General features: G+C 39.7%; 1 protein-coding gene across 1 annotated transcript in view; it reads right to left on the reverse strand.

The window, feature by feature from the left end:
* The window catches only part of LOC112566940 (midasin-like), a 34,680-nt gene that overhangs the window by 10,660 nt on the left and 9,662 nt on the right, over positions 1-14,358 (reverse strand). The window contains exons 19-37 of the mRNA XM_025243369.1: positions 10,314-10,499; positions 10,000-10,075; positions 9,434-9,699; positions 9,009-9,187; positions 8,476-8,567; positions 7,780-7,896; positions 7,100-7,246; positions 6,612-6,759; positions 6,016-6,343; positions 5,577-5,712; positions 4,936-5,211; positions 4,294-4,490; positions 4,017-4,183; positions 3,723-3,863; positions 3,209-3,411; positions 1,510-1,632; positions 1,145-1,342; positions 718-825; positions 361-468 (exon numbers count right to left, since the gene is read on the reverse strand). Coding sequence (XP_025099154.1) covers positions 361-468; positions 718-825; positions 1,145-1,342; positions 1,510-1,632; positions 3,209-3,411; positions 3,723-3,863; positions 4,017-4,183; positions 4,294-4,490; positions 4,936-5,211; positions 5,577-5,712; positions 6,016-6,343; positions 6,612-6,759; positions 7,100-7,246; positions 7,780-7,896; positions 8,476-8,567; positions 9,009-9,187; positions 9,434-9,699; positions 10,000-10,075; positions 10,314-10,499 — 3,196 coding nt within the window. The remainder of the gene's footprint in view (positions 1-360; positions 469-717; positions 826-1,144; positions 1,343-1,509; positions 1,633-3,208; positions 3,412-3,722; positions 3,864-4,016; positions 4,184-4,293; positions 4,491-4,935; positions 5,212-5,576; positions 5,713-6,015; positions 6,344-6,611; positions 6,760-7,099; positions 7,247-7,779; positions 7,897-8,475; positions 8,568-9,008; positions 9,188-9,433; positions 9,700-9,999; positions 10,076-10,313; positions 10,500-14,358) is intronic.

Raw genomic sequence — 14,358 nt, forward strand, 5'->3', positions numbered from 1 at the left:
GCTGGACTGCTTGCAATGTTGAACAAAGATAAACAGCACTGTCAAATGTCCAGCAGTTACTATGGCAACTCATACCATGCCAAAACCCTCAGAGTAGGGAAGGAATCAGCTACAAAATGGTTGCTATGGTATAAAGGCAAGAAATTTTGAAAACCTGCAAAAGTTAAGATTGCCCTTTTGCAGAAACAGCTTACATTTTATGACTAAACATTGACATCGGTACACAATGATTAACATAGCCTTAGGTTGAAGGTAGGTGTGAGAGAAAATGGTGTACAAAGTATACACATTTTTCTATATTAACATTCATCGCTGTGTTTAGAGCCATGTCATTTTCAAGTCCATCTTTTTAGTTTTTACCTGATTTGTAAGCATGAGCTCACACCATCGGTTGATGTCTCGCAGATTGAACTCCCAGGGTGCACCTTTTTGCCCCCACGAACACACGATCATTGTTTCTTCATGCATCTGTTAATAAGAATAAGAATGGAAGAAAAAATTATAGTTGCTTTTATTTTCACTCTGATAACAAACAGTTCTGCACTGCTTCACAAAAATAAATTGGCAGATGTGATTATGAATTGCTGAGCAGATTTAACCATCCACATATACTCTAAAAAACTCTACAATATGAATATAGAAAATTTACACACTACTTAACATTGACCTAATACATTTATCATAATTCCTTCTACAGAGAGAAAAAAATCACCGTACCTTCATATTAAAGTCTACCATTTTTGTGAGAATGTAGAGAGGAATACTGGGATACATGGAGGTACAGATAAAAATGAGGTCCTCTCTGGTTAGCGGTTCCACATAAACCTGAACAAGAAAAAAATGTCAGATGCTACAAAGCAGATAAAACCAATAACTACATATTTGTCCTCAATCACAGAAAGTTATATTTATGGCTATGGTTTTGTTTTTTTTAATTTAACAAACATTCTACAACTCGTGGCTGCAAATTTTTAAATATTCCCAACGTTTAATCATTTTCTCAGTCATGCACATTACTGTTTCTCTGTCAATGGTATCGCACATTCAATGTTAAAAGCTTTCAGAAAAAAATGATATCACTGACAGCACCATTCCCAAACATCTTTGTACAAAAAGAAGGTCTAGTGGAAAATACACAACTAACCTGCGTAAATCTGTTCAAAAAGGACCGTGGCAAGCCCTTTCGGCCACCACCTTGATTCTGTGGGTTCTGGCAGGCAAAGATCTGTGTACGGCCATGCTGTATCTGGAAGGTGCGACTTAATTCTGGGATATAGATTTCTCCTCGATGATCAAGACAGGCATTGAGGCCTTCCAACACCGACTGTGATGCAAGGTTTAACTGTGAACAAAACCCCCCCAGAAAAACCAACAAAATAGATTTAAAAGTTTTGTCTACATTTACATTGTAAATTGTACGTTGCGTGCTATTTATCTACAATACCTATACACTTAACAGGAAATTATAGAAATGTTTTCCGTCCTTGAAGAGATCTTGAAACAGCTCACCTCATCAAAAACAACCCAATGTCCTGCCTTCAACGCCTGCAGGAAGGGGCCATCACACCAAGCAAATGTTCCTCCTGCACCACCTTCTACAGGTAGGTCTGCACCGAAAAGGTCACTCACATCCTAAAAATAAAAAAAAAAAATTATTATATCTGCATAATAACAGCTGGAAACCACCTCATTTGTAAGACACTGTCTTAGCTACAGCTTAAGAAATCTAGGTTTCAAGTGATGACCTCTGTGCCTCCCTAATTCACTTAAAATCCAGTGTCCTGGTGACTCTGCACTCACATCACCTTATCAACCTCCTTGCATTTACTTTCCACCCCTACCCACTGCCAAAAACGAAGCTAAAAAACTACTCAGCACCTCGAACTTAATATTTTTGCTGGTATAAACTGGCCAGTAGTTGGCAGGTTCTCAGAAGTTTCAAAAGTTTGGTTGTCAGCTTTCTCTCCCCTACTCCATGATTTTATATAAAACATCATGTTCAATAATTAAATCCATGTATCTTCCACAACAGAATCCTACCAGAAAATTTTTTAACATGTCCTAATGTTGATGGTGTGCAAGCAATGTCCACTACTGATTGAAAGCAGCCATTGTCCAAGTTCCAAGCTTTCATGTAGCACACACAAGTAACGCTCACCACCGCCAAATGAAATGAGGGGAAGCCGTTGATGTGTGCATTCTAATAATTTTAACAGCTAAGCTCTTCTTCATGAATGAATCACATAAACACAAGCAACTGCATTTGCAAACATTCTTTCTTTTCTGTAAAACAAACACACACAAATTGTAGCCATGAATGTATATATAGTTATGACTTTTTATTCAGGAGGGGAGGGGGAGAGAGGACAGGTCCAGAAGATTCCAGAAACCTCTGGTGACTTTCATGAGTTAATAAAAAACACAAGGACTCATAGGGCTGCCATACTACCTGGCACTCTTCACTGGAAGTTCCCATACATGTGTGAGAAGGTGTAGCTGTGCATATGTGTTGACTATGTATGTCTGATATGTATGTCTGCCCATTACATTGTGTGTGTATATATCTTATGTTTGTATATGTGGTTGAGTCTGTAAGCAAAAGAAAAAATTCTGTCTTGGACTTCCTTGGACAGAAAATAAAGTTTTATTTGATCTAATTAATAAATAGGAAAAAAAAAACTGTTTACATTTTACATTCTTAAAGATTTTTCATTTGGCCTCTCTAAGACAAAACATTCTCGGTGTCACAAGCATATGCTCATGTCTGAGAAATACAGTTTTACCTAAGCAAAAGCTCCTGATATCATGAAGACAAAGTAAAGATAATCCTTTTAAATAACAGATGACAGGATTAGGGTAACCACTATAATGGTGAGTGGTGCCTACAATCAATAACTCTGAGGAAAAGTGTGCCTGGATTGCTTGCACTGTCAAACAAAAATAATGACACTGTCAAATGTCCAGCAATTATTCTGGCAACTCATACCATGCCAAAGCCCCACGAGTAAGGGATCAGCTATAAATGGTTGCCATGGTGAAATAGGGCACTAAACATTTTTTACATGTGCACAATTAAAAAGTTCCCTGTTACACATTAAAGAGGAAAATGCAATTGAGGAGTGCACATCTATAACTTCGAGGTTCTGCTTCAAGCATCATACACACCTGCACACAAAATTTCACTGGATTGCAGTGAACACCTACTTACAGTCTGCTCAGACAAGTTGATCCGCACCAATTTCCTGCCTGCCAGTCGTGCCACAGCAGCTACCAGACTGGTCTTGCCGACGCCAGGTGCTCCCTCCAGCAGCAAAGGCCGTGGCAGTTGCAGGCCTCGCAGCAGGCGCTGAGCATTACTACATGTTGTTGGTGCCTCCAAGGCATATTTCTCATCTGCCTCTACTTGGGATTCTGATAAAGAAACATGGTTTCAAAAATTGCTGACCTTCACTTAAAACATAGTAACAACCTTCAAAGCTTTCAATGCTATTCTCAAAATATACTTTTTTGGAGAAGATATCAAGCACCTGATGTTCTCCTCATTAACGGTGTTCTTTTTCTTCTTTCCCAATCCCCTTTTGCAACTATGCTAGTGTATTTGTCACCCCCGTCTCCTTCTTTTGACCATCCAACCAAGTGATGATAAGAAAGTCCACAAACCTCTGGTAATGCTGAAAGGAAATATTGTCAAAGCGTCTGCTGTAAGTTTCACTCTCATCTCTTCCTTTCTTTTCCCTGACCACAGGCCAATCTCTTCAAGAGAAAAATTTGACCAGTGATGTTCTTGACTTGATGCTGAAGATATGTCAAGCATGTTGTTCGAGCCAGGTCTGTATCAAAATCACCAATTCGACTTGTTATCCCTGAAAGTAAAAATGATGAAAATGAAGATCCTACAAAGTCCTATATTCAAAAGAAGTAAGCAATTCAGTTTTTTAATTACCGATAAATGCTTTCACAAATAAAAACGAATGGCTGCATAATGAATGCATTTATCCAAGCAACTCTTTCCCTACCTGATCCAAGGGCATCAAGAAACACCAGGCAAGCCCCATGGATGTAAGCAACAGCTGGATCAAGACTGACTTTGGCCTCAATACTATGCTGACCATGCCAATGATCCTTGCTGCAGGTGTTGATGAAGTTTACCCACGTTAGAATGTCACGAATGCTGACAGTACATCTGCAAAAATATTTATTAAAAATCTACTTCAAGCATTATTGCTCATTTTTTACACATTAAAATATTAACACTGTATTTTGTATAACCATTTGAAAATTAAAGTCTCAAACCTTTTCCCAATCTCACTGTTAGAAAACCAAGTCACAAAATCCATAATGGCAGCACCAAAACAAATGCTTTTTTCCTGGTTACTGGAGAAAGAAAGTCCAGGTACGATGTTGTGATCAATTATAGCAATCAAATCTTCTTGATCCATTGACTGTGGGCACCAGATCTCCGTGAACCGGTTTCTCAGTGCTGGTGACAACTGCCAAAACATTCCAATGGAGTGGTTGGTTTATTTTTAACAATCAAACAGAAAACACAACTTGTACAGTATCCTTGAGACTTAATATTAACTATATGATCTCCACTGTTTAAAAAAAATTATCAAGATGCACATCTTAATGTCTTGAATGCAACATCACTCATATTACAAAGCAAGCAAATAAGTATACTGTTCAGCTTGGTCAAACTGAAATACAGATGTTGTTTTAACCCTCACCCAATTTTATGATGTTAATTTATTCCTCAAATCTCGTGATCTTTGTGGCAAATTTTAAGCTGCACACCATGTACTAATTTTTTCTCCTTATGTCATGCCAAGGAAGCAGGGAGTCATGTAAAATAAGTTATTATTACTATGATACTGTACGATAAAGTAGCTAAGTTAAATAAAGGTTAAACTTCCATTCGACTGCCATAAAACTGACCTCTTTCTTCCCAAAGTCCCCTCCAGGATTCATGGTAGCAAATATCTGAAACCCTTCTAATGCTTGCACAATCTCCACTTTGCTACCTACTCCGTCACCTCCACCTTTCTCAGCTAAAAGCAGGGAACGCTCAGATTCCAAGACTGAGTTTAAACGTTCCAGGACGGAGTCTTCTGCCAGAGAGATTTCGTCAATCAAAAAGACAGATCCAGTTTTCATGGCTGTCACCAGTGGGCCATCAACCCATTCAAATAGTTTCTGTTGTGTGCTATCCACCTGAAACATTTTGTTAATTTTTTTTATTATTATTACTGTTGTCATTCACCCTTTAATACACAACAACACATGCAGACCAAATGCATAGTCACTTGCTTTATAAAATAAGTTATGCCTGCTTATCTGTGGAGTCTACCAGTCCCTTTTTCTGTTAAATATGCATTCTTCTGCATCGAGTCTTCCAAGTCACTTTTTTTCAAAAAAAGTTATGCCTTGTTATCCATGGAGTTTAGCAGAAGTGCGTTTTGGCCTCTTTTTTTTTCAGGGGAGGTGGGGAGGAGAGGGTTGGGAGAAGAGTGAAAGGGGCATACTTCATCCCACAGTCAATCTATTTGTACAAAATAATACAAATCTTCACAACTTACATCTTTGTCATGAGTTCGAACAGGTCTTAATCCTCCAAGAAAATCTGCACTTTCAGAGTGAAGATGGCAGTTGACAGAATGCAGGTCCTTCTGGCTCATGGCAGCAAACAGTTGGCACATGGTAGTTTTACCACACCTGGTAATGTTAAAATACACTGCTACAAATGATGCTAGGGGATCATAAAAGATTCTTTTCTGATGCTAAGCAAAATTCTCCATAACAAATCTAGCCTTATCTTTCATGGTGACTTCAGTTTTGTCTCTGAACTCTCACAGCCAATAGTTCTCACATGATAACTACTTATAAGTCTGGTTTCTGAGAAAATGCAAAGCAAGTAACCTAGCCTGACTACACAGCATGATGACTGCAAAATGACAGGCAGCAAAATGATTTGGATAAATAAAAATGAGACAACAGTAAATAATAGTAATGTCTCACCCAGTGTCTCCAACCAGTAAAACAGGTTCATTAAACCGTATGGCCTGACCAATGAGAACTGCCAATCGCCTCATGCTGTGAGTCCACACAATGTGTTCAAATCCGTTCACTCTGCTGCTCACTGCAGATCGACCAGATGACACATCAGCAGCCAATGGTGACTGGCCCATCACTTCTTGCAAAATGGATATGACAGTTGGGGATGTGTCTCCAGACAGGTTAAACAAGCGCTCTGGCCCCACCCTACACTTCATGTGTTTTTCAATCACCTCCTGAATAATGGCCACTTCCTCTTCTTTGCGAACACGGCCCGCAAGCAGCATGAAACCTGGATTACACAGAACAACAATTTAAAGTTTTTGTACAAGATGACATCAATCTATAAGTATTACTTATGCCGCTGCTACCATGGTTCAGCTGCTCATTAACATGTGTATTGCCTGCACACAAATCAGCTGACCTGTCCACGCAATTTTCTTCTTTGTGATTACTGTAACATATTAACTGATCTTTAAGAAAGCTTGGTGAATCCATAACAGTGACCCTCAAATGGCCATCTGTATCTCAGCACACTACCAAGTATAATTAAATCATACCATGGTCTGCCAAGTGCTGATCCCAGTTGTAGTATTTGCTGTTTTTGCCAGCATCTGGACACTTGTAGCGTTCAGCCCAACGGAACAGATCACGCAAGGTCATAAATCCTTGTTTGCCTGCAAAGACTCCTGACCCTTGTCTCCTTACCTACAAGCAAAAGGTTGCATCAATTTATTTTGTCTTGGGGGCTTTCGGTTTTTTTATTATAAGGCTTATACGGCTGTTATTATCCCTTACTTCTCTGGAGACATGTGCAAGCTTCGCTAATTAGTTTTCATATTTTTTGTTTAACTCTTTCATGCATATATGGTCTACTGACTGTGGCTGCACCTTAGACCAGTAGTACATATACAGACTACTTATTTTTTTACACTTTCTACACAAATATTGCAGGACATAAAACATTGCCAAACATGTGCTTTCAGAATGGTTTGAGATAGGAACAGTTGATCTCTGCTTAATCAGTATTTTTTGTCATGAACTCTACCTGCAGATCTGCCATGACGGCAACCAGACGACGAGCATAGGACAGTGGGATGCTGCAGCGCTGGTGAAGGATGGTCTCCAGTTCTGGTTTGGGAATCTCATCAAAGTGCAGCTCCACAAATCGATTGCGAAATGCTCGAGACAACACCTAGGATGGTTACCATCGTGACAATTATCAAAGACTTACTAACATGGAGTTTGAATGAGGATGGAAACATAATCAGATAGATATAAGCATGTTCATCCCAATAGTGATTCCACAAAGTAAGCCAATAAAGAAATGATTAGCTGACCAGCATGATGTATTAACCAATTCTTATAAAGATCTAATAGGGTGCAATTTCTTTTTTTAAGGCAAGATATTCCCAAAATCTGGGTAAGCACCCTACTTCTGTTCTTAATATGCCTTCAAACATCACCAAGCACTGCAAAAAGTCAAACTTGAATGTCACACTTGTCGAGAGCCATGCTTTCTCAATGGCTGCATCCTTAACCAAGTAACCAGATCTGTGCCAAATGTTTTTGCTAATGACCTCTTGTCTAATCATTAAGTCATTAGGAAAAAATTGCACCCTCTAGAGCTTTAAACTGTGTATTAATTATGGTAAGATATTCAATAACCATTAGGATAAGAGACAAATGTGCAACAAACTGCACAACTATATTCAAAGAGGACCAGACCTTGCGACCTCCATAGTGTCCAGGAGGGTTCTGAGTAGCAAAGAGCATGAATTTGGGGTGGGCGCGCACCATTTCCTGGGTCTCCGGAATGAACAGTTCATGATTATCATCCAGCAACTGACAAGAATAAAAGAATGAATGCAGCAACAAACCAGTTGTTCATAGCCTTGATAATAGGTCTGCTCTGTGTTGCCCTACCAAGCTGCGGGTCAGTTTACTCTGCCCATGCCAGTTTTCTCATAGTCCCACATATCAGACAGGAAAGGTTTGGCTGTCACTCATTCTCTATCTTTGGCCCAGTGTTTGGAACATCCTGCCTCTATCTCTTGATGCATGCTTTTTTGGTCTAGACTTAAAATCCATCTCTTTTGAAAATACCTATTATAATCGGTTTACTCTGACTGCTACTTACTCCGTTTTCTGCTTTCTTCGTTCCTTTACGTTCTTGGTAATGTTAACTGTGTATGTGTTTGTATGACTGCCTGACTATGATGCTCTTACATCCCACCCTGAAGCTACAAATATATATATACACACTCATCCTGTGTGCCCAATTATTATCATAATATAGATGCTTTATATAAGAATTACATAGACATGCTCCTAAAATCTACATAATATATTTCATTATCACCAAGTTTGTCCTTTGTAACTTTCTACAATGACTTCAACCATATTTGCTGAATTAGCACCTACCCTGTTTAAAGCTTCCAGAACATCCGTTGGAGCCAGGTTCAACTCATCCAGTATGATCCAGTAGCCCTTTCTCATTGCTTCCACTAAAACACCTGTCACACCAGAAAAAACTCAAGTACTATTCATTTTCAACTTTTTGATTTACTTGAAGAAAAACAAATGTAATTTCTTTCCATGATCTTTGGACAGTTTTTCTTTAGGACAGATTTTTATTTGTGCATATAAACCCTTCCACAAATTATTATTTAACAGATGGAGAAAGGAGATAACATGTAAAGAACCAGAAAGAATATTTTTAAAATTACAACTAGTATCAGACATGGAGGAGATCGGTCCACAGTGAGGTGGAGGCAGCTGGCACGACATGGTCCCAACTGGAAAGGGACACCTAGAACCGGATCTGATGGTATGGTGTAGTTGCGGCCCTATGCTCCACTGGGGGTGAATAGGAGGAAGAAGAATTGTCCTTTACACAGAACAAAAATGGAGGAAGGGGAGATAATACAGTGTATAAGGAACCAGCAAGAACTAACCCTCTCTGAAGACAAGCTTCCCTGATTCATCTGCTGCATAACATCCAACATACTCCTGCAGATCTGTGTGCTCATGATTGTTGACACGCATGCAAATGTTGCCGGTGCTGTGGGCTAGCCAGGTGATAAGGCTAGTTTTCCCCACAGAAGTCTCACCCTGCAGTAGGACAGGGTGAGTCCTTGGTAAGATAGAAACAAAGCCTTTATAAAAACCATCATCAAGAACATTTTCATTTCCATGAAAAAAAATAGCACAGTTTCAACACTGGCAGCTATTCACTAAATATTAGCTTGACTGAAGTATATACTAACAAAGTGCAGCAGACATTTTTTCAAATGTTCTTGCTCTTTTCCCACACTTTGCACAAGCATGCATGTGGGTGCAGGCGCACACATACACATTCTCTCTTCCCTCTCTAACATACCCAGCTGACACCACACGTGCTAAGTCCTTCAAGTTTGCCCTGACAGATGGTGTCAAGATGTAGTTCTCTGGAACTGATGGCTTCAAGGTGCCACAAGAAATCCAGTAGCCTTCAAACTTAAGATGGCAGCCACCTGGTGGTTGTGGGAGTGGCTGCTTGAGGATGGACTTGATGTTGGCATTGCCCAGGATGTGTTTGCAAATAAGCTGCTGTACCGCAGGGTGAGAAACATGGTCAAGCTGAGTGAGGAAACTCAAGCAAAATCCCTACAACAGAGAGATGACCGCTTTTTTGGCATAAATGCTAAAACTCCTCAAACTATCTTTTGTGTTAAACTGTGTGATAAAATTCAAGCAAAAAAAAAAAAAAGCCCTGCAATAAACAGTTAACTACTTTTTAACACACTAGGCACTGTTTGAAAGTTATTTTGAAAAAGTTGTATATTTTTTCGATAAGATCATTGATTAAAGTCCAATTTTCATCAGAACCACTTCAAAACATAACACAACACTGCTGTAAAATTTCTTTTGCAACTTGGAAAGGCTAAAAAAAAAAAAAAACCATACCTCATACAGTGATCTAGCAATGCTTCCACAGTTATGGGAACGAGCAAAGCAAAGAGCTCGACACAAAGTTCTCAGACTGCACAGAAGAAAGACAGAAACATTTTTATACAATATTAACAATGTTAACCACTACATATTCTTAGCTTTAACATAATCTAAGCATCCCTTTAAAAAGAAAAGTCTAAAATTTATCTTCTGAAGACAGTATTACTGAAACAGAGATTTGTGCAGACAATTATATTTGTTAACAGCTATTATTTCAGATTCTCTGTTTTTACCAAAAAATCTATGGCTGCATACTAGGAAGCGAATACCTGTAGCAAGGCTTATGTCCTGTTCCATCCACCAGCTTTGTGGCAGCTTGCTGGCGTATTTCAAGATAAAACTTGACCACACCATTCACCTGTTCAGGTGTCAAGGACAGACCCTGTAGATAGTCACTCACAAGAGTTCGGAGGTCAGCTGGTTCATCTAATTCATCCACATAAAATTCGGTAAACCTAGAAACAGAACAGTTTAAATAGAAATAGTTTTAGTCTCTGAATCTATAATCCATCAAACTGAACAACTGATTTAATCAGTAAAGTATCAAAAAAAGCAAAACAACAACAAATAAAATGGTTTAAACTGAAATGTCTTTTGGCTGAGTGACACTTATCAAACAGATCAATGAATGCCAAATGCCAAAACTTATTGTAGCATTACCAACGTAGGCCAGTGAGTCATAACAGCAACTCACAGGTGGATGAAGGATGCAGTAAGGCTTTTGTCAAATTTTAATCCATTGTTTTCATTTTTCATCACTGGTTTTGCAGTAGCATCTTCAAATATACTTGTTTTGCAGAACATAGGTTTCTGATATAGTGTTGTTCGCAAATTTGTGACTTAAGATTATTTCCCACTTTCTAATCCCTATAACTATGTATAAAACATTAGCTCATAAACATTATCAAGGGGTTGTACGAAGACTCGTCCTGCCAAGTTATCCACAATGACAAACTCACTAAACCTTTCATAATGAAGATGGGAATAAGACAGGGTTTACCAACAATCTTCATAATGGTCAAAGCCCAAGACAACCCAAGACAACAACACTGGTATTAAGTGGACCTTCACCATAAACAGCTAGAGGCCATGGACTTTGCAGATGACATTAGGGCAGCATGCAGAAACCAAACTGAGCAAGCTAGCAAGAGAAGACTGGCTTAAAATCAATAGAAAGAAGATTGAAGTGATGAGAATCAACAAGTAGGAACTCCCAATCCAACTTCATGGAAAGAACATCCTGGTAACAAATTACTTCATGTATCTGGGGAGCATTGTCAGCCAGGATGGTGGAGCAGACAATGACATCAAAAGCGGCATCAACAAGGCCAGGCATGCTTTAAACAGGCCACGACCCATCTGGAGCTCCCGAGCATTATCCTTCTACACTAAGATCCACATCTTCAACACAAATGTGAAAGCTGTCATACTGTATGGTTCTGAAACTTGGAGAGTAACACCATCAACAACAAGCTCCAGACCTTGACCAACTGATGCCTACGCCCTATTCTGGGAATGAGATGGCCTAAAAAGATCTCCTACAGCAGCCTGTGAAAAAGAACCAACCAGACTGCCACTAGCCAAGACATCAAAAAGTGCAAATGGGGCTGATAGGATATCCTGTGCAAATCAGCTGACACCATTGTCCAGGCAGGGTCATGGGAAGAGGAGAGTTGGGAGACCAAAGCTGACTTGGAAAAGAACAGTAGAGTGCAAGGTAAAGGAAATCAGAACCACATAGGCCTGCCCAAAACCAGGTCCGCTGATGAGGTGTTGTTGCGGCCCTACGATCTTCAAGGAGTAACAAGGAATAAACTAAAAACTAATGCATACACTGTTAATTACCTCGGAAGCTATTTGAGATAAAAGGATGTTTTTTGACCGAGTGACGATCACCAAACATATCAATGAGCGCCAAATGCCAAAAATTACTCTAGCATCTCAAACGCAGGCCTGAGAGTCACAATAACAACTTACAGGTGGATGAAGGATGCAGTAAAGATTTCATCAACTTTTAGTCTATTGTTTACATTTTTTTAAATCACTGGTTTTGTAGTCACACCTTCAAGTGGCTAGGATGGGCCAAGGGCCAAGAAGATAGGTATCTGATATGGCTTTCCTTTCAAGTTTGTGACTTACTAACAGCCATACCTAGGTATAAATCACTGTTCATGCCCTCAGTAGATACCTGTGTTGAAGGATGCTTTTTTTTCATGTCTTTTGGCCGAGTGACACTCATCGAACAGATCAATAAGCGCCAAATGCCAAAAATTGCTCTAGCATTATCAACGTAGGCCTGAGAGTCACAATAACAACTCGCAGGTGGATGAAGCATGCAGTTAAGATTTCATCAAATTTTAGTCTCTTTTTTTCGTTTGTCATTACTGGCTTTTTAGTGGATGGGATGGCTTATTTTGCAGGCAAGTGACCAAGAAGATAGGTATCTGATATGGTTTTCCTTTCAAATTTGTGACTTACTAACAACCATACCTAGATATAAATCACTGTTCATGCCCTCAGGAGCTATCTATGTTGGTAGCATGTTTTTTTTCATGTCTTTTGGCTGAGTGACACCCATCAAATGTATCAATGACTGCCAAATGCCAAAAGGTTATTCTAGCATCACAAACGCAGGCCTGAGAGTCACAGCAATGACACACAGGTGGATTGAGGATGCAGTAAAGATTTCATCAACTATTAGTCTATTGTTTTCATTTTTTAAAATCACTGGTTTTGTAGTCACACCTTCAAATGGCTAGGAGGGGCCAAGGGCCAAGAAGATAGGTATCTGATATGGCTTTCCTTTCAAGTTTGTGACTTACTAACAACCATACCTAGGTATAAATCACTGTTCATGCCCTCGGGATATCTGTGTTGAAGGATGCTTTTTTTTCATGTCTTTTGGCCGAGTGACACTCATCATACAGATCAATAAGTGCCAAATGCCAAAAATTGCTCTAGCATTATCAACGTAGGCCTGAGAGTCACAATAATAACTCACAGGTGGATGAAAGATGCAGTAAGGCTTTTGTCAAATTGTAACCAACTGTTTTCACGGTACTCGGACTTTTTGACGGCGGACGTTTCGCCGACAGTCGTTTTGAAGCCGGACGTTTTGGCGACCGGATCTTTAGCCGAGGGAGGTATCGTCGACGAACATTTCGGCGCGGGGCCCTTAGTCGACGGATGTTTTGTCGACGAACATTTCGGCACTTCACGCGGGACCTTTAGCCGAAGTCAAGTGTGTGACGCCCCTTAGCTCACATATTTCTCTCGCCATTGTATCAATGTGTGTCTCTGCCAGTTCTCACGTTCACCTTCCACCTGGACAATATTTCTGTTTGTCATCTGTCTCACGTTCCCTCGAGATAGTGCTTCATTCATTCATGTGCAAGATTCTGAGAAGTACATGGCTGGGCATTGTGCAGCGAGGACTCCGTCGATGCCCGAAATTCGACGTCGCCATGTGGAACGTCTACAATCATGTGGGAGACAACCTGCCCAGAACTAATAACTTGGTCGAAGGCTGGCACCGTGCCTTTGATAAGTGAATTTCTGTCACGCACCCAACATTTGTTTGAAATAAAGAATTCTAGTAGTTACTTTCATTCTTTGAGAAGTAAGTAAGCTCTCTCTCTCTCTCTCTCTGACATAATGCGTCGAAAAGTCTGTCTGCGAAACATCCGGTTAACGAAACCTCCGTCGACGAAACATACGTTGGCTAAACGTCCGGTCGGCAAAACGTCCGAGTCTGAATGTCCGGCGGCAAAAAGTCCATCGGCTGAACGTCCGCACACAAACGTCTCAACCCCTAAAAAATTAAAAAAAAATTTTTTACAACATATGATTAAGCATTTTGACAGCTTGATTAAGCAAAATGGATTTTGGCCAAGTGACACAAAACAGAATATATCAATGACTGTCAAATGCCCTAGTATTTCAAATGCAGACTTGGGAGTCATGGTAACTCAAGGTGGATGAAAATGCAACAAAGCTTTAGGCTTGGCAGGAAGCTGGGGGACCAAGAAAGCATTGCATATCCTGATGGCACAACTTTCCACTCTAAGTTTTGCATCAAACGGAAGGACACATATCAAAATTTAGAAATTAGAACTAAATTTTTGTAATGTTTAAAATCTAATGCATGGAAGGCTATCACAGTTTAGTCTAATTGATTATGCTGTTTGGGCTTGCATGTACACAGCTGGCTGGTTAGACATCCCCTATTTCTTCCAAATCTCCATCCTCACTTATGCTGATATGCTGCAAGGATAATTTTCACAGAAAATTTTTTTTCTTTACCAACTTACAATC

Source organism: Pomacea canaliculata, linkage group LG6 (assembly GCF_003073045.1).
Source record: "Pomacea canaliculata isolate SZHN2017 linkage group LG6, ASM307304v1, whole genome shotgun sequence".
In the NCBI taxonomy this organism is placed as follows: Eukaryota; Metazoa; Mollusca; class Gastropoda; order Architaenioglossa; family Ampullariidae; genus Pomacea; species Pomacea canaliculata.